This window comes from Brassica napus, chromosome A3 (assembly GCF_020379485.1).
Source record: "Brassica napus cultivar Da-Ae chromosome A3, Da-Ae, whole genome shotgun sequence".
In the NCBI taxonomy this organism is placed as follows: Eukaryota; Viridiplantae; Streptophyta; class Magnoliopsida; order Brassicales; family Brassicaceae; genus Brassica; species Brassica napus.
Window position 1 is genome coordinate 28,969,737 of NC_063436.1, and position 19,529 is coordinate 28,989,265.

Here is a 19,529-nt window from a genome sequence, read left to right on the forward strand (position 1 = left end):
CTTTTTTTTTTTGGGATCAAACTACTAATATCATCAGATAGAAAAGCTTAAACTTTAAGAATGGAGTGAGTATTTGTGCTAGAGAAAACTGATTAACCAATAATATAGTGAGATATTATAATATTAGAAGGTATGGAAACTCTTCTATGTTGTCATACGCTGGACATAATTAAGTTGTTGTCAATTGATTCTATATTTGTGATAACTGGAAATACATCTTTATGTCTTTCTTACATCATCTTTAATTGGTTTATGGTTGGACTATTTCTAATATACTGAGAGTAACATAAAATTAGATGTTGATTATCTCCTCCCAATTAAGAATGCACAGAATGAGAGAAATTCAAGATGAGATCACTTTACAATTTTGTCCTCATATCTATATAGAGTTAGTCTATAGATTACTCTATCTGTTTCACAATGTAATCAATTTTAATTAAAATATGTAATATTTAAAAGTTATTACTTTAGAAAACTGTCATTTAATATATAAATTTAATCAATTACACAGTAATTTACTTAATTTAATTGGCTACACAATATCTAATAAATATAAAGTTACATTGAAATATAAAAATAATTTATATAGGGAAACAAAAAATACTTTTAAACGATTATATTATAAAACAAAGAGAATATTCAAATTATATTGAAACATTAGAATAGTAAAAATCAGAAAAGCTGAAATCTCAACGTCGATCATTTACGTTGGCCATGTTATTAACTTTGAAGATAACGTGAATGATCAAGAACAAAAAGATTAACTTTAGCTTCAGTCTGTTTTTTTAATCATTTTACCAAAAAGAAAAAAAGAACAGGAAGATGAATAAAAAAAGATACAAACAGAGTACTGTAAAAATGTGTTGTTCACAATAGCAAATATTATAGTCTCAAAAATAGTCAACTTTATATTAAATATTAGTTAAAATAATAAAATATATAATATTAATAAATTTCATTTTAAATATAATTTAATTTTTAAAAAAATTATCATTGCACATGGTGCAGAAAAACACCTAGTATTATTTGAATTTCAAAAACTACGTGATGCACTAACTTTTTGTGACAAAACAAATTTAAGGAACTGGGCAAGAGATTGAGAGGAGGGATGTAGAGAGGTACAAAGAGTCTTCACTTCATGAGTTATAATGGAGCATTGAAGTGCTATTGTTGTAGTCGTAAGAGTTACACCGGTGAAGTTGGGTAGACGAACAGATTTGGAGTCGCTGGAGACGTCTGAGGCAAGTAGGCTAAAGAAAAGGAAGCGATAAGTTATACAATGGGCTGACTATTTTGATGGGTTTGGATGGTTCGAAATCCATCATCTAAACATTCGCAATGACGTGGCCGTTTGATTGGTGGAGAATATTTTATCCTATGTGGCACTCTTAAAAAGCCTCAAAATTAGTAACTTTTATATAGTAGGATGAGCAAGTGAGCATTGTTATAGTGCTAAACAAACTAAGAAAATACATGTAGTCAAGAAATAAATTGAATATATAGTAATCGTTATTAGTTAGCAAGCATGTACTTTATATTTTATCTTCTACCAAATCCTAATTAGTAGCCTTTTTCAGTTTGAAACTAGAACAAATTAGAAAACAAGGGCCAAAACTCAAAATTGCTCGGATGAACAAACCGGTGATTTAGAATTTGGATGTGGGAAAATACTCCTGAAATAATAGGCCCATTATGATTTATACCGAAAATTTAAAGCCCATATTCAATATGCCTTTTTGCTGCACCCCATTTGTTGTCCAACCTATATAAAATCAATGTTACTCGTGTTTTTACATACTATAGAACATCTGCTGCGAATTGTTCTGTTATATTGTAAATTATAATACTTTGAAGTTAAGAGGTGGAGATAATACTAACGATGCATGTGATCTACAGACTCACTTGAACGTTAATTACTACTATTGGCAATATCTGAGTTTGTTTTGAAAATAATAGGCAATATCTAAGTTTAGCACAATGTATCAACATGTGTAGGGTTTACTTATTAGAACTACTGCTTTTTGCATTGAAACATTCTCTTTTTCTCTTACTTTTAATTTTCTTTTATCTTTGCTCAGATGATAATTTCATTTTTCTTATCATTCCATAATTAAGCATATACTGATTAGTTGTTCACCTGTATCTAACTAGTGTACGTAATAGTTGAGTAAAAGCCCTAAATAAGTAACATAATGAGTAATAAAGTTATCCGGTTTTACGGTGTTATGGAAGGCACACTCTCTCCCGTATAATGTATAACCAAGAAACAACCATCTCGCTCTCTTCCTTTAGAGTTTAGGGTCTTTAGACATAAATCCAGTTTGCACAATAAAAAACACATAATGCAATATGCCAATATCATCGCCGATCAAAATATACACATTTAATCCTTGGAAAATGACAGATCGAGAATTCAGAACAAGTATAATCAAAACATATATACAATGGCTTAAAATTAAAACGAACCCTGCTCAAAGCTCTTGGCCTCTTACAGTCAAGTTCTTGCATAATTGATGAAAGTAACTAGTACAAAGGTTTTTTTGGCAAGAAGCAATAACAAGTTATTAGTTTAATAGATTAAGTATGGAAACCACACAACAAAAATAAAATTTCAGAGCGAGGAAAATAATGTGTATAAAGTGACAATGCGACAAGGAGCTTGAGCCATTCTGCCAAATACCACTACTTCTACTTCCCAGAGTGTTACCCTAATCTTTCTCAATAAAAGGAAATAATTAAAGGCATAATAAGTAAATGAATCTGATCAACGACATTTGACGAGTTTTGAAACTCATTTTCCTTCTTCTCTGCCGAAAATAGTCAAATGCTATCTCTTGCACCCCCAACCATTATTGTCGTAACACTCAGTATCATCCATTTGTCTTCTTCTGCAAAAGAAAATTTCAAGAAGAACAAAATCAGATAAAACATAAAACAACACGAACAAGAAAGAGAGAGAGGAACTCATTTTGGTAAAGATGAAGAAGAATGGTGTGTAAATGATCGGTAAGAACACATATTTGCTTCTTCTTGTTTATTTCACCTTTTGTGGATTTTTCTCAGCTTTGTTATTTTGCTCTTTATTCGTTTCGTCTGAGAGAAGCCTCCTTGTAAACTTGACCAAAAAAAAAGAAACCTCCTTGTAAACGTTACGTTCTCTTTCTCTCGTAGTAAGACATTATTTGGAAAACTAATTTTCCCCTGATTATTACAAGGAAAATAACCTAGTTTCTATTAAAAGAAGCTAGCTATTTATGTGATTTCTACCTTTGATATGGATTGACTTGCTGGAAACCTACGTTTTGAATTCCTGATCGGCTTTGTTCATTTATTTAAGAAGAATATAAACCAAATGTCATTTGTAAATTAATAATCTTCAATTTTTGTCAAATTGTATTAGATGTTTTATTATTCTATAACAGGTAGGGATTCTTTTGTCAACATGTTATTACAGATTTAAAGGTGGGTTACTTTAGTTCACTATATTTTAATTGTCATAGTAAATTGATTAGCAAACCAATATGGCTATTATATGATTAAATTAGTACAAGCTTTAAGATGGTCTGACCAGTAACATGTGCACCCTAGTTGAAACTAGATTTTATGGAGACTATCACCACCAATCACTATACAAATTTACATATTTTCCTTTTGACATGGTACACACGCAAATATATCTATATATAATTGGGGCCCGTGTAATAATTGAACCGAACCGGAACTGAAAATTTGTGGTAGGTGTTGGTTGTGTTGCATTATTGCATAAGGAGAAAGATCTAACGGGATAAAGAACTACACGTGTACGAAAATTATAAGAGTAAGATGAAAGAACCAGAGAGAGATGTAATGACTTGTGACTTGTGAGGTGAAATGACAGAGGAAATGCAGAAAAATATGAAAAAGAGTTATGAATGAGACAGAATGTGCTTCCTCTGTCCATCGTAACACTGTTTTACCTCTCAGGCCCATATTTTTGTTTGTAGACTTGTTTCACAGATCCAAAATTAATTGGATCCGGCATGGAATGGTGAGATTATGAGTAAACCATTTAGTGTTTTGGTTTAAACGGTGATAAAATTCAAACCCTTGAAATGATCTGCTTTTCATAAGTGAATAACATTCCAAAACATTATATTAAACTTTTTTTCCAAATTTATGATAAAAAACATCCCGAAACGAATTGTTTGGACCATTAAGTTTCACTTTATAATATTCGATTAATGTAACTGAAATAAAATTTCCAAAAATCATTCAATTTGTTTTTGAAATTTACTAAATTATTGTTTCTACCAAACTTTATGATCTTTTGAGTTACAATTTTTGAATTACCAAAATTCGGAAAAGAAACCCACTAATTAAATAAAACCAAAATTATACTGGACACAAGAAAAAGAAAAAGCAATAGATGTAGACATCATATTAATTAATTTTCCAGTGTACGTATCTGGACGCGGTTAGGGACGATATTCAAGTTTCATCTTTGTAATTTTCCTAAAGATATTTTCAGACGTATTTAATTATAGAATACTGTAATTGAGAATCGAAAAATGACTAGTGAGAACACTTTTTGGACGGCGCGGAAATAGTAATATGTCTAATTGTCTATATTTGGTTGTAACGAACCTTAAACATAATGTTCAATTCTACTGAATAAGGAGAACCTATTATCACTGTAAAGAAGAAAACAAGATTTTGAGGCCATGTATTATTATATGCGACTTGGTGATTTTCCCGTGCTCTTGCACGGACATAAATATTTATAAAATAAATATAATATAATAATTAATTGGTATTTATTTTTAATTTTAAATTAATTTATAATTTGTATGTTATAATTTATATTAATTATATCATATTACTTTAATTAAATATTTATCTAATTGATTTTGTTGTTTTTACAGTCAATTTATTTGTCATTTGGACATATTGGATTCTGTCTATTTATTTGAATTAAATTATAAAATTTATTTTTTGTAAATATATTAATTTTTGATTAATTTTCTTATTTGCATTTTAGGTTGGTTGTTGTCTTAAATACATAAGTATATTTTATTAAGATTATGTATAATTTAAAATATATTGTGATTAGAATGAAATAAAAAATAAACTTAAATGTATGATTCTAAATTACATAAATTAATATAATGATAATATTCTAAAGTCTCATGTATATATATAAATTTTACAAAAGATCTAAATTGTAACAGTGAGTTAATATTTTATTTATCATTTGTTAATATGTTTTAAGTCATCATATAATTTAAATTTATAAAAGAAACAAAATAAATAAATAATTATTATATAAACAAAATAAATAAATTATTATTATATAAATTGGGTTTGTTGCTAATAAATTATACATTCTTATTGTAGTTACATCTATGATTTTAGATATAAGTTGGATTAGTTGCTAATATGTTCATTTGTTAATATGTTTATTGCTAAAATTTATTTTTAGTTTTTTCAGTATCTCTTAAAATATACAGTAAAAATGTAATTGTATTTTATAAATTATTAAGTAAGATAAAATTTATTTATTTTTCCGTAATTTTAAGATATTATAGTAAACTAAATATATGAAAACACATAAAAAATCATTTCAATAATAATAATAAAAAAAAATATTTTTTTGTCAATTAAACCTATATATGTTTATGTTACTTAATTATTTTGTGTAATCATCTAAGAAAATATATAGATATATATATATATATATATATATATATATATATATATATATGTATGTATACGTAAAATTCAGTTACTTTGAAATATATATTTGTATTGTGTAAAATTATGTTTTAAAAGAAAAATATTTCTTTTTCTAATATTAAGATCATTTGTGTGAACTTTTTTTTTATGAAATCACATTATATACAAATATATTTTTTCATCTAAGAAGATGTAGATAAAAAAAAGTATTTTATTACTTCAAAAGTATATATTTTTTGTTACTTAAAGATATCTTTTAAATGGAATATTACTATTTTGTGAACTTTTTTTTTTATGAAATCATATTATATGTACATATATTTTTCGTTTTTAAATTATTTTTAAAACTTTATAAATGTTTCCTTTTTATTTATATTGTTATTTGGAAAATTTTAAAAAGTAAAGAATAATATTTGAAAGTACTTTTTTATTTTATTAGGGGTATCGTAGTAATCAACCACTGTGAAAGTTAACGTAAGCGCGACACATAGAGAAATGACTTCTCAAATAATATTATAGAAGAGATGGTGAATTGTGAAAGCTAACAAATCGTTTGCAAGAGGCGGAGCGCGAAACACATCCCTCTCTTTTGAGATCACATCCCTTTCTTTTGAGATTTAAGAGTACCGATTTTCATAACAATAAGTAACTCAAACAAATCATGTGCATGGGAAGAAGACATTAGACCAGAGCCCATGATCGCGCAGATCTTGATTGGTTTTAAATGTAAGAATATACAGTGTTCAGAATAAAAATGATTAAAAAAAATCTATGAGATCTATTTTCAACATGTTGGAGAAAACATTAAAAACCGGCGTTAGTAACGCCGCGTTGCTTACAAGTTACAACTTGCGAATTATATAATGGTCATGGTCTAGAAGACACGATACTGAGAAAGATGGGTTTAAATTTAATACATTTTTCACCAAGTTTAACACATAATTCTTGGTTAAAAAAAACGTGAAAATTATATAAGAGGAAACTACTTCCAAATTTCAGTTCCAATTACATAAGAATTACAAGCCCCTCAATATAGTGAAGAAAAAGTCCTCAAAATATTTTTTATTCTATCCAGAGTCGTTTAGTAATTCAGTAATGATGACAGTATAATTTCTCAGGTATTTTATTTTGGCCATCACAGAAGTAACTTCTCTAAATTTCTCTTAAAAGAAAACTACATGAGAATGAGATACGATAAGATAATATAAACATATAACTGATAGTGGCAGAGGAATCATTCTAAAACAAACAATTCTATTAATATTAGTAAGAATGATATCATTTAAACTTCAATAATGCGTGAATCATGTCTGGACAAATGGTCGGTCCACAACGGTTAGCAAGCTGTCCAAGTGTGACCATAACAATATTATTACATAAAACGTGCAACATTAAAAACCAAGTTGATGGGTCGACCAAGTCCAATCTCATTTAAATACACACATACTTACGTGTTTCTTCTCCATTGCTCCTTGTCTCTCTCTCTCTCTCTCTCTCTCTCTCTCTCTCTCTCTCTCTCTCTCTCTCTCTCTCTTCTCACGTAATCAACTTCTCTCTTTGTGTTTTCTTAGCCGGTTAAAAAATGGTTGACCAGAAGAAATTCGCTCTGTTTCTAGCAACTCCTGATTCAGAGTTCGTTAAGAAAGCGTACGGAGGGTACCACAACGTGTTCGTGGAGACGTTCGGAGACGAGGGAGAGCATTGGGACTCGTTTAGAGTCGTGGACGGCGAGTTCCCCGACGAGAAAGATCTTGAGAAGTACGACGGTTTTGTTATAAGTGGAAGCTCTCATGATTCCTTCCAGAATGATCCTTGGATCCTTAAGCTATGTGAGATTGTCAAGAAACTTGATGAGATGAAGAAGAAGGTTCTTGGCATCTGCTTTGGTCACCAGGTTATCTTCTTCTTCCTCTTATTAGTTTCTTATCACTTGTTTATTATTATTATTTTTGTTCACCAATTTAATTCATAGCTAGTGGTTTTAAATTGAACCTATTACTTATAGACGATATATTAAGTGCTTTTTTTTTGCTAAAGTATATTGAGTTAAACTTTATCATATTAGTTTATGAATGAAGTAGTACGGTATTCAATAAGTCATGACATGACAGTTAAGATCTATTAATATTAGCAAGGACCACTCATCACTTGGTATAATGTCTTTGAGTTAACAAGTTAATCATACTCTTTATATAATTTTTTTGATTAGTGGGTGAAATATATACGAATGATAGAATTGATCTAACGGCTAATATTATTGGATCACCTAATAGAAGTTTAAATAAAAATTAAATTGGATCACCGTAAGAAAGGGTGATCTTCAAATAAAAATTAAATTAACATGGTTTAAAACACGCCATTCTAGCCAAAAAATCCTAATTATTTAAAAAAATATTTGCAAGTGAACTAATAAAGTATTCACTTGCCACTTAATATAATGTTTTCTATTGAGATGATAAGACTCCTCTAAACAGAAAATTTTGAACTCCTTTAGATCATAGCTAGAGTTAGAGGAGGAACAGTTGGGAGAGCAAGGAAGGGACCAGAGCTTAAACTTGGAAAGATAACCATCGTGAAGGATGCAATCACACCAGGAAGTTACTTCGGAGACGAGATTCCAGACAGCATAGACATCATAAAACTACACCAGGACGAAGTGTTGGTGTTGCCGGAAGGTGCCAAAGTACTAGCTTATTCAGACAAGTACGAGGTGGAGATGTTCTCCATTGAAGATCATTTATTCTGTATTCAAGGACATCCAGAATATAACAAAGAGATTCTGTTTGAGATTGTAGATCGTGTTCTTCGTCTTGGCTACATCAAGGTTTGTTTTACTTAAATGATCATCATATAACATAACAATGGAAATAGAATGTGGTATCACTGGTATGTATCTGACGAGTTATGAATCACATTTGCAGCAAGAAATGGCTGATGCGGCAAAGGCCTCGATGGAGGGTAAGGGAGCTGACAGGAAACTTTTGGAGACGATTTGCAAGAACTTCCTCAAAGGCAGAGTTCCAGCTAACTAGTTGTTTCACTACCAAGTTATCTATTTGGCTCTTATTATATTGGAACATTTATGGATTTTATGATCTTGCATTATTCATATTCTATGTATAACCTATTAATCTCAACCGTGGCATATTTATCTATGTTTTCACATTTCCGATTTGGATATGATCGAGAGGTCTATATTAGAGGGAAAGTCTCCAACATAGATAGTTGGAAGGGATAAGTAATATGTAAGATAGATGTGGTCAATCAGTTTAAAACCAATTGTTGATACTTATATATTACTTATGATCTCTTCCAATTATCAATATAGAAGTCTCCGTCTCTGATAGTCCGGACATATGACTCAGAAACATAACCATAGCTAAGGACACAATGAGATACTTGGCAGTTACTTTGGAGACCGGGTCTTCTCCCCTTTTGCCATTATAAAATGCCATCAGGACGAAGTGCTGAAACTCTGAGTCTGCCATGGTTCTTGCTTCTTCCGAGGTATGCCAAGCCGAGATGTTCTCAATAGGAGACCACTTCCTCTGCATCCAAGGTCATCCAAGTGGACCGTGTCATCAATATGAAGTTTATGGACGTTTGTTCATGCATATGCTCTATGCTCACTTTCAAAAAGAGTGTTCATGTCTTCAATAAGTATTGCAATGTGAAGTAAAAACTTTCTGAAAGGCAAATCTGAGTTTGCTATGAACCTGCCATTTCCTTCACAAACCTGTCTTCAACAAACTAAGATGATCATTTATACTACCACATTTTTCTTATCGTAATGTTGGAATACAAATCAAATGAAAAGTATAAATAAATAAACTTCAATCTGAGTCAAAAGGATTCATAGAGAGATGTATATATATATATATGTAGTTATGTAAAATATAGTCAGCATCTTTGTTTTTAAGGATCATCAGCAGAGAAATCAGGTTCAGAAGGCTTCTGAAAAATCACAAGCTCTTTAGTAGACTTTGCTGCAATACGGTTCTGGTGAACTTTACGAAGCGCATTCGCTGCAAACTTAGAAGCCAAGAACGTAGCTCTAATGCTAGCAACATGCCCTTCTCCTTCTTCTTCTTCTTCCTCCTCTTCCTTCTTAAGCTGCTCAAGTTTCTTCTTCTTCACGTACCGTCTCCACGCGGCTTGTATAAAAATAGCAGCCCAAGTCCTCCATTGCTGCGAGTAGAATCTGAAAGTATGCTGAACTTGCCTGCTGTGCAGTCTCCTGAACTGGCTCGCCACGAACTTGAGCTCATCAGCTATCAAAGCGAAGGCTTCTACTTCTGTTAGAGCCTTTGCGGTTCTTGTGGAGGAAGGCAGGTTGGAGCCGGACTTGGGATCAAGCGCCCATGTCAAAAGCTCTTCACCGCAGAAGTCTCCTTCTTTGAGCAAACTACGGTTGAAGAAACCACTTCTCCCACCGTCTGTCGTCACACTCTCGAGCCGGCCACGGATAATGAAGAGCATCTCGTTGACAGGGTCACCTTCACGGACCAGGTAAGATTTCTCCGTGTATAGACACGGCTTCAACCTCTCGCATATTGCATCAAGCAGCCTCTCTTCCATATTCTCAAACAATGGAACCTGTAACAAGATGGTTTGGTTACGTAAAGACTTATTAAAATAAGATTCTAACTTACTTACCCTCCGGACCAAAGCCAGACAGAGATGGCGTTTGATGTCTCTTCTCAGATCCTTTGGGAGGTTCTGAACCAGATTCTCTTCATCGACTCCTTTCGTCTCCAACCACTTGTACTGATCATAACGTCTGACCCGTTCTCTCAGGTCTGGTGGAAGCATCCGGTGATGCATCCACTGCTCTGAGTCACGTCTCTTCACTCTCATCTCCTCAAGGCGGATTGTGAGTGACTGGAGATAAGTCTGCATGTTCCCAATGAGAAGAGCAAAGAGTAGAAGCCCAGCAACAGCTAGTGCTATGGAGAATATGATCTCTCCAGGGTATGTACTCGTCTCAAGCCCTTGACCAAGTGTGCTGCATTTAGACATCAAACGAGGTTAGTCAATGTTCAAGACATGTGGTTATGACGTTATAAATGCGGATGTACCTGAGATTCTGAAGTCCCCACCACAAACAGAAGAAGTATTTAGCAACAAAGCTCTCAGACGAGACAATGCCAGAAGACAAGGCTCTTAAGTAGATTCCGAAATCAAAAGGAGGATTGTCACCATCAGTCACATTGACAGGACAGCTTTTCTGAAGAACAGACTCTTTGATAGTGTTCCAAGCAGCGTAACCATCCATGTTTTCATTACCGCAAAACAGGAAGTTTCTGGTACAGTTCTGGCCATCAACAAGACAAGCCTTCTTCCAGCAACCGTTGACTCGTTCTAAAGCCAGCAAGTACCATAACGCCCCAACAATCTGAAAAGGTAAAGAGTTATATGAACATAGTGTTTTTAAAAGATATAAAAGGAAGAGAGTGCAAAAAGTAGTAAGTAACTGACATGACTAGCAAGCATGTAGAGTAGCAAGTAATAAGCTGCACCAGCCCAAGCTGTCTCAGCAAACACCCCAGCTGTTCTCTTGAGCTCTTTGCTTAAGGGATATATCCGAATAAACCGCGGAATATACTGAACTAAAATGATGGAACGTAACGCTTGCTTTGTTTCCAACACACTCCCACCTGTAGATGTGTAGAGAAATCTCCAAACTACAATCTGAAACAACAACAACAACAAAAATGACATTAACTAGTCATCATTTTAGTTCAATATGAAGCAGTGTTCTAAAAAATAGCTTTAAGTCGGCATAACAATTTTTGTATAAAACATTGTGTTAAAAAAATCGGCCTAATCAATAATAGACTATAAAGCACCTAGTTACAGCCTAGCGATTTTTTGAAGCAATGAATCAACGAAAGTGTTTACTGTTATTACCTGTGGAAGTGGAAGCACAGAAAGAAAGTCAACGATGAAGTACTGCTGCAGATACCGTTTAGCTATCTGTGCAGGATCAATCACAAGCTCCCCCCGACCAAAAACCCTAGAAGAGGGAGCCACAAAAGCTGTCCTAAACTGCAGAGCCATCCGGAAAAGATAAAACACATCGATGAAAGTCCTCAGCGTTGTTGCAATGGTAGCCAATCTCCGGTCAATGCCGATACACTTGCCGCTATCATTAATAAACGGAAGATACAAGAAGAGAGGATCCACTGACACAGCGAGGATGCAAGAAGTGACAAAGAGCTTGTTGCATAGCAAAAGAAACTTGTCCTGCGGATCGAATATCTTCTTCTCAGATACTTTGAGATCTTCAGGGAACACAGCTCGCGAAACGCCGAGACCGATCGATCTTCCTAGAGACCAGAGCCCTTTGGAGCCTCTTCTAAAACCTTTCTTAAACGAACCAGATGACGCATTGTTGTTGTTGCCTTGGCCAGCACCATTAGCACGTGATGGTCCTTGGAGATTGAGTGTGCATTTGTTGAGACCTGCTTCAGCGCCCTGCGAGTATCTAGAATCCATACTATCCAACCTGTGAAGAACAAAAGAAACTAAAGAAAGACTTTAACTTTCTTTTTTTTTTTTCAAACTCAGACTTCAACTTTCAAAACCAAAAAAAATAAAAGGACAACACAAGATGTCTGAAACATGCTAAAGTCTTTGTCTGAACAATTAAAACTAAGTTACCTTACGAACTTCTCGCGTTGGCCACTGATAACTTGTGATTTTACTGATTTTTTGACACAGTCGAACATGCTTTTGTCTCCCTCCCTCTGTGACTTAACTCATGAATCACAAAGTGCAAAACCTGCTTTTACGCAAATAAAAAATAAATAAAGAGACAGTTATCATTAAAAAAAAAAAACTGAATATATAAAAGAACCAAACATGTGATGTTTGGTTCCAGAATTTCTGTCAGAATCATTGGTATCATGGTTTGGTTTTAAAAGCCGGTAATACAGTAAGAACATTCATCCATTGTCGTTGACCTAATATTCCAAATTGACTGAAAATTTAAAACCTTTAAATCGAAACATCTGTAAAGGAAGGACGGCTCATACGAAAAATCATCACTTTAAATATAAAATGAGTTTTTTTTTATTTTTTCGCAGCATCAAAACGGTGCAAGAAGTAGACAATCAAAGATCATTAGACAAGAGTAATTAATAGGGAGTGTAATGAATACCGAAGAAGAAGAAGAAGTAAGAGGGTATATGAAGAAGTTGCAGGCGGAGATGAAGAGGAAGAAGAAAGAGAAGAATGGGTGGAAGAAGGAGACGAAGTCGTTTCAGACAAAGAGAGATTTATAAAAGAAAGGATTTTTGAGACGAAAATTGAGAAACTGTCTCTCCGTGCCGCCCGGGTCGGGTCCACCCACCCCTCTTTACTTACTGCCGTCCCATCTCTCTAATTCTTTTTGCGTTCGTTAGTTATTAATAAAATCAATTAAGTTAACCCTACTTAATATTTTTTATTGCTTTTTACATTGAATATTTTAAAATATTTACACACAAAATAATAACGATTTGCTGTACAATAAAAACAAAAGGTTGCAAATTAAATTATTCTCTTATTTTTCACATGTATTTTTAAAATAAAAAAACCTTTAGACAATAGTAAAAAAACCTTTAGACAATAGTAAAAAACCTTTAGACAATAGTATTTTTTTAATTTTTTTTTTTTGAAAAAGGGCTTGTATTTTTTTTTAATTTGAGATAATGATATCTAACTATTCCATTTTGAAAACATACATGCGTTGTAGCTTTTTTGTAGTTTGGCAACTTACCAAATTCGGATTCAAGTATGACAGATTTTATACCAAAACAGAATGTTGATTTATTATTCTTTCATCGCCCAATCGTTATATTGTTAGGAAGAATTTTTGTATTTTTTTGTCAGTTTTATAGAATTCTATAAAATGATTCGGATTAACAAAAATATTGAAAGAAAGAAAAATATGTGTAAGAGTAAAAAAAAAGACCTGTGAGGCCATGAGGGGAGACTAAGCATTGAATTTCACAATACTTGTTACTCATACTCAATTGGATATAGAGAAGAGAGTGGATAATAACAAATAAGTTGCACTCAAATTCATTTTTGTCATTCGATGTTCGACCAAGGGAATGCATTCAAAAGAATGTTAACCGAATGAGAAAGTTGATCAACCTAAAATAAAATCATACTACAAGAGCTAAGAAAATAAAAAGTGAATCACACTTTCTGTATGATCTCTGGTTTCGCAGACATTTGTATAACCTCTGCATCCCCGACCTGAACATCTTTGCCGAGAACCGTCACGTCAGCAACACGAGCTCAACTTCCAACGGTCGAGTCCCACCCCACGATACTATCAGACACACAAGCATGCTCCTTGATCCTCACACCTCTCATCACAGTGCAACCAAACAATCTCACACCAGGTTCAATCACGCATCCTGCACCAATCACCACGTCAGGTCCTATCAAGCATCGTTCTCCTATAACAGCGGTCTCATCCGCCATAACATTCCCGATCACGTCATCTCCCGACGACACTAAAAGCTCCCCAGGCGCATTCTTTCTCAGATAGTTGAGGTACATTCTCTGCCCTGTCAAATAATCTTTCGGCTGACCAATGTCCATCCAGAAACCTGGTAGCACCATGGCGTAAAGCTTCTTCTCCGAAGCGATCTTGGGGAATATCTCTTTCTCTATCGGCGTCCGTCTGAGCTCGATCCTGTCGAGCACAGACGGGTTCAAGAGGTATATCCCAGCGTTGATCTTGTCCCCGACAAAATGTTTTGGTTTCTGGACGAACCTTTCGACTCTCGCTTCGGAAGCTTCCTCCATAACCACCACACCGTACTTTGAAGGATCATCTACTTTGGTCACCATGATGGAAGCTTCAGCGCCGTGGTTCTTGTGGAATTGGATCATCTCGAGGAGTGGATATTCGCAGATGACATCGCTGTTGAGCACGAAAAAGGGTTTGCCTGATTCGTCGATGAGCTTGTCCCGAGCCAAAGCGAGAGGCCCTGCTGTCCCGAGGGGTTCGGTTTCTTGAGAAAAGGTGATCTTCATATCAAGCTTCTTCTCATATTCTTTCACAAAATTCAACATGACCTTAAAATAAATAACAAAGAAAATGAGAATCATCACTACGCAAAGGGTAAATAAATAATGAAGGTAGTAGTTACCTCTGGTTGTTGGTGGTTGATAGCTAATACAACTTCAGTAACACCAGCAGCTTTTACTGCTTCAATCTGTTTAATAATCATTTAAAAAAAAGTATGATTCATGAGAATGAATGTATCATCCCGAATCAATCACGAACCGACATACTTTTCCTTTGATTGTGCAAGTAGAGCTGAATAATGACGTTCTTTGCCACGCTTCACTTGTTTTTGGAGCAAAGCAATTTCTTCGTATCATGAGGAAAGTTTCCGTATCTCCGGTGACTTGGTCCTCCTCCACATCATTGAACTGGTCGTCTTCTTCATCATAAATAGGATCGCCGTCAAGTTCTTTATCTGTAGCCAGTAACCCTCTGCGGCCACGATTTGGGCAGGCTGTTTGAATATGACCCCTTTCCCCACACGTAAAACACCTTAGAGCATTAGGGCGAGAAGGCCGTGCGTCTGCTTGCTCGTCAGCGTGTGTAGTGGTTTTGGAACCCGAAGTCGTTGTTGCTGTTTGAGTCGTCGCAGATTTGGTGTCATCAGATGTTGTTGTGTTACGAGGGCGTGTGTTGCCTGTCCATTGGTTGGTGCTGGCACGAGTTTGCTGCTCGACAAGTAATGCTCGTTGGCGTGCTTCAGAGACAGAACACGGATCAAACTGATGAAGCATATTCTGTAGTTGTGGTCGTAGGCCTGCAATAAAGCGAGCTACCAACTGATCTTCAGAATCTTGAATGTCGACTCTTGTCAACATCTGGTAGAACTCGTTAGCATAATCTTCCACGGAGCGTGAACCTTGCCGTATATTGTGGAATTTCTGAAAAAGAAGACGCTCAAAATTGTACGGAATGAATGTCTTGCGCATATGTTTCTTTAACTTGTCCCACGATGTGATTTTATCTTTCCCTCGTCGTGTACGCGAGAGTTTAAGTTGGTTCCACCATGAGGCGGCATGTCCACGAAAACGCGTTGTGATGAGCGGAACTCTCTTCTGTTCTGGTACGTCTTTGAACTCGAGGAATTCATCGACGGTTACAAACCAATCGAGTAGCTCTTCCGGTTGTGATCCTCCTTTAAACTCAGGGATTTCAATCTTAATACCCGAAGTCCAACAAGGATCGTCGTCGTTCTGTCGTTGCCTCTGATGGTGGTGATGACGCTGCTGATCTCCAAAAGGATTCTCTATGTCGTCATCTTCCTGTTCCTCAAAGATAGGGTTGTTGTTGCGTCGCTGTCGTTGAGGAGGTGGCGCGTTTGCTACGTTAGCTGCTAGTGCAGCCTGAACTCCGGCTTGAACTCCTGCCTGACTTGATTCAGCCAAGGTTCTGCGGATTTCATCATGAAAGTTTTCTTGAAAATCTTCCAAGAATTGTTGTAAGTGTGTCCAGTCGTTAGCTGGTTCTTTGCCTGCTCGAGGAGCCATCACAAGATCGAAACAATCGAACAAAGTCGAAGTTCCAAGTCTCTGATACCAATTAACGGAGCGGAAGTACCGTTTAGTAACCGATAACACGATGATCCTATTTAGTCTGCGAATGCCTAAGATCAAAGTCTTCGTGTGATCGTTGAGAACACCTATGTTCTAGCCGATTGCAAGGATAAGAGATGTTTGTAAAACAAAGCTCTAAGTTTTATAAAATATTAATCAAGTTGTGTCTCTTACAAATCAAGAGATCACTATATATAATAATATGAAAAGTCCTAAGTCCTTAGGAATTAGAATCTAATCTTCTATCCTTAAGTCTTAATCCTAATCAAATAAGGAAAAACTAATGTTTATCTAAAACAAAATAGAAATCAAATGATAGAAGAATAAGGATGTACGCTACATCAAGAAGCTACCACCACCTACCTGATGCAAAATCATGGGCTTGTTACCAAAATCAACAAGGGGTTTTGGCATGCTGAACGTAAGCTGTCTCAATCGAGTTCCAAATCCTCCAACTAGAATAAGATCCTTCATTCTGCTAGAAATATAATGTAAATCAACAAGAATTGTGCAACAGGGTACTACCTAGATTTTCTGAAAAAAGGAAAATCTTCAATCTCTTTTAAACTATACTAGGTAAGGAACCCGTGCGATACCGCACGGGAATTCATTTTTTTAAAACAAATTCCAAATTATATAATTGCTTTTGGAGAAATATTAAAAACTATATTTTGTTTATAGGTTGACTGTATTAAAATTACAAATATGTTAATACTATATAAGATATATGTCTTATTATCTGTTTATCTAAATGATTTAGGAATCTCGAAAAAACTAACACTAATTAATAGTAAGCACATTCCAATCTAATTGTTTTACTAAATTAAAAAAGGTAGCTTATAACGACTAATCGAAGAATTTTTTTCTAATATAAGAAAATTAAAACTAAGAATTTCATTATTTCATTTTTATATTATATTTTGCTATCCAAATCCGAATGACCCTTCTTAACATCCAACGGTTACAATATTTCATTTGAAAATATTCTAAGAATTTGCAGTTAGGTACCTGCATACAACTTTTTCTATTCAATATTTTAATAAATTTTTGAAAGATTTACAATAAAAAATATGTACATGACCTATTTATATATTTTCAAAGAACTATACGAATAGTCATAATTTTTAAATTAGATATAGTTATTATCTTAAATAGTAAACTTACAATATATTTGAATAGACACATTATTACAAAAGTCACCTTGTTGCGTAATGAAAAGACACAGCTCTTTAATTTTTAGAATGAGTTTTAAGGATATTTTAACTACTTTTTAAAGTTAATTAAAAAACACAACTCTTAGAACTAATAAATTTTAGAGATGATGCTTGAAAAGCACATATAATTTGACAACTTATTAATGCAACTTTTAGGATGAAATAACATAACCTAATGAAAAGACACAATTCCTTAGTTTTTAGAAAGACAATTTTGGAATATTTTAACTACTATTTTTTAAACTAACTAAAAAGACACCATTCTTAAAACTAATGCATTTTAGAGATGATATTGAGAAATATATATATATATATATATATATATATATATATATATATATAATTTTAGTTTTTTTAATTATGATTTCCAATTCTCATAACCTCTTATGCAGAGAGTTAAAAATTACAATGGTTAACAAACAAGCATTACAATGATTAACTAAGAGTTATAATTGTTGACACTAAAATTTACTATAGTTCATCACCAAAATATATAAATACAACAGATGCAATGATTTATCAAAGATAAAATAGTTCATCACCAAAATATTGTAATAGTTTATAAATATATGAAATTATAAAAGAATTAAAAATTACAATGAATTACTTTTAGAAATGTACTATTATATTCTCTCGAAAATCTATATGAATAGCCATTACTTTCATATTTGAAATAATAATTTTTAGATAGTACATTTAACATCGAAAACATATATTTTGGATACAAAGACACATTCTCACGATAAAATGCACATCTACACATATTTTCATATTTTTTTCAATAATTGCATATCGAAAAGACACATAATATAGATACATGCATCATTTGAAAGCTTTTTTAAATCTATCTTATTTTATAAAGAAAAGGTACATCTTAAACATTTTTAAGTTTTTGTTATATATATATATATTTTGAAATATTTTTATTATTTCTATATATAATAGCAGACCCTTTTTATTTAAGAAAATATAATTTATAACCAAAACAAAAAAAATTATCAAATTTTTATAACAACAAATTGGCGAAAGTATTATGTATATTTATATAATATTAAATTGCTTACTTTTAATCAACCGGGGTTGGTTGATCACACATGCATTGAGTCTCCACATGCAATCTCTCATCTTCTTCTTTTTTTTTTTTGCTTTCTTTTCTTCCCTCCTCATTTTATTTTATATGTATTTTTGACCAAATATAGGTTAACCAAATAATTATATTGATTCATATTTTTCTACATATGCCAGAGATTGAATTTTGGCTTGGCAACTTTAATTATTGTAACAACTTTTTTAAACTTATCGAAAATTAAAAAAAAAAACAGAAAGTATTAATAAAAAGATTCATCTTTTCTATTATTATACTTTTAAAATATGTAAACTAAGCATTATCTAACAGATTTTCTTGCAATTTCATTAAAAATGAGTTTTCAAATGGTTACTGTGTTTTTTTTTGTTATCTGATCTGAAGAAACAGGGAAAAAGAAGAACAAAGGGACTTTTTGCGTATCTTATTCATAACCAAAACTTTGTTCCATACACCCAGAGCCGGCCGTTGCCATAAGCCCAAACTTGTCGTGCTGGATGACATTCAAAGAACACATGGTTAATTGATTCCTCATTGTCCCCACACCGTACAAAACATGTGTCTCCTTGTATTCCTCTTGCTTTTAAATTTTTCATGACCGCTATACAACCTGAAAGTAACTGCCATAAGAAATGTTCTATCTTTGGAGGACATCTTACTTTCCAACAGTAGGCTTTAACTATATCCACTGTTGGTCCATAAAATTCTGGTGGTTTTTCCTTTTCTGGATAGACTCGTTCCACTTGATACCCAGATTGTACAGTATATTTTCCGTTGTTAGTGAAATGCCATCCATTCCTATCTTCCATCTGATTCCTACTTAAAGGAATACTTTCAATAATTTTGACATCCTCAGGGTCCACCAAAGTCCTAATTACCGATAAATTCCATGTTCG

At 33.4% G+C, this 19,529-nt stretch overlaps 3 protein-coding genes and 1 long non-coding RNA gene across 6 annotated transcripts; 1 reads left to right on the top strand and 3 right to left on the bottom strand.

Annotated features, from left to right (window-relative positions):
* Positions 1 to 2,455: 2,455 nt before the first annotated feature.
* On the bottom strand, positions 2,456 to 5,142 carry LOC125591315. Its single transcript, XR_007327262.1, has 2 exons — positions 3,044 to 5,142; positions 2,456 to 2,888 (listed from the first exon to the last, which is right to left on the bottom strand). It is a non-coding gene; the product is annotated as an uncharacterized LOC125591315 (long non-coding RNA).
* A 1,975-nt stretch (positions 5,143 to 7,117) lies between these two features.
* Positions 7,118 to 8,884, top strand: LOC106408952 (gamma-glutamyl peptidase 1-like). Its single transcript, XM_013849646.3, has 3 exons — positions 7,118 to 7,606; positions 8,207 to 8,536; positions 8,634 to 8,884. The coding sequence occupies exons 1-3, from the start codon at positions 7,295 to 7,297 to the stop codon at positions 8,742 to 8,744; spliced, it is 753 nt and encodes a 250-aa protein (XP_013705100.2). The 5' UTR covers positions 7,118 to 7,294; the 3' UTR covers positions 8,745 to 8,884.
* A 569-nt stretch (positions 8,885 to 9,453) lies between these two features.
* On the bottom strand, positions 9,454 to 13,054 carry LOC106408942 (putative cyclic nucleotide-gated ion channel 9). 3 transcript variants are annotated; one of them, XM_013849625.3, is made up of 7 exons: positions 12,875 to 13,054; positions 12,376 to 12,496; positions 11,623 to 12,220; positions 11,191 to 11,403; positions 10,791 to 11,107; positions 10,369 to 10,717; positions 9,454 to 10,308 (listed from the first exon to the last, which is right to left on the bottom strand). In XM_013849625.3, the coding sequence occupies exons 2-7, from the start codon at positions 12,441 to 12,443 to the stop codon at positions 9,628 to 9,630; spliced, it is 2,226 nt and encodes a 741-aa protein (XP_013705079.2). In that variant the 5' UTR covers positions 12,444 to 12,496; positions 12,875 to 13,054; the 3' UTR covers positions 9,454 to 9,627. The 3 variants fall into 3 exon arrangements, with proteins under 3 accessions (XP_013705079.2, XP_013705081.2, XP_048621299.1); XM_013849627.3 differs by having other exon boundaries at positions 11,623 to 12,239; positions 12,875 to 13,035; XM_048765342.1 differs by having other exon boundaries at positions 11,623 to 12,239; positions 12,376 to 12,499; positions 12,875 to 13,035.
* A 702-nt stretch (positions 13,055 to 13,756) lies between these two features.
* On the bottom strand, positions 13,757 to 16,839 carry LOC125591319 (probable mannose-1-phosphate guanylyltransferase 3). The gene is made up of 3 exons (XM_048765343.1): positions 16,699 to 16,839; positions 14,865 to 14,930; positions 13,757 to 14,790 (listed from the first exon to the last, which is right to left on the bottom strand). Exons 1-3 carry the CDS (start codon positions 16,807 to 16,809, stop codon positions 14,002 to 14,004), a joined length of 966 nt encoding a protein of 321 aa, XP_048621300.1. The 5' UTR covers positions 16,810 to 16,839; the 3' UTR covers positions 13,757 to 14,001.
* Between the last annotated feature and the right edge of the window lie 2,690 nt (positions 16,840 to 19,529).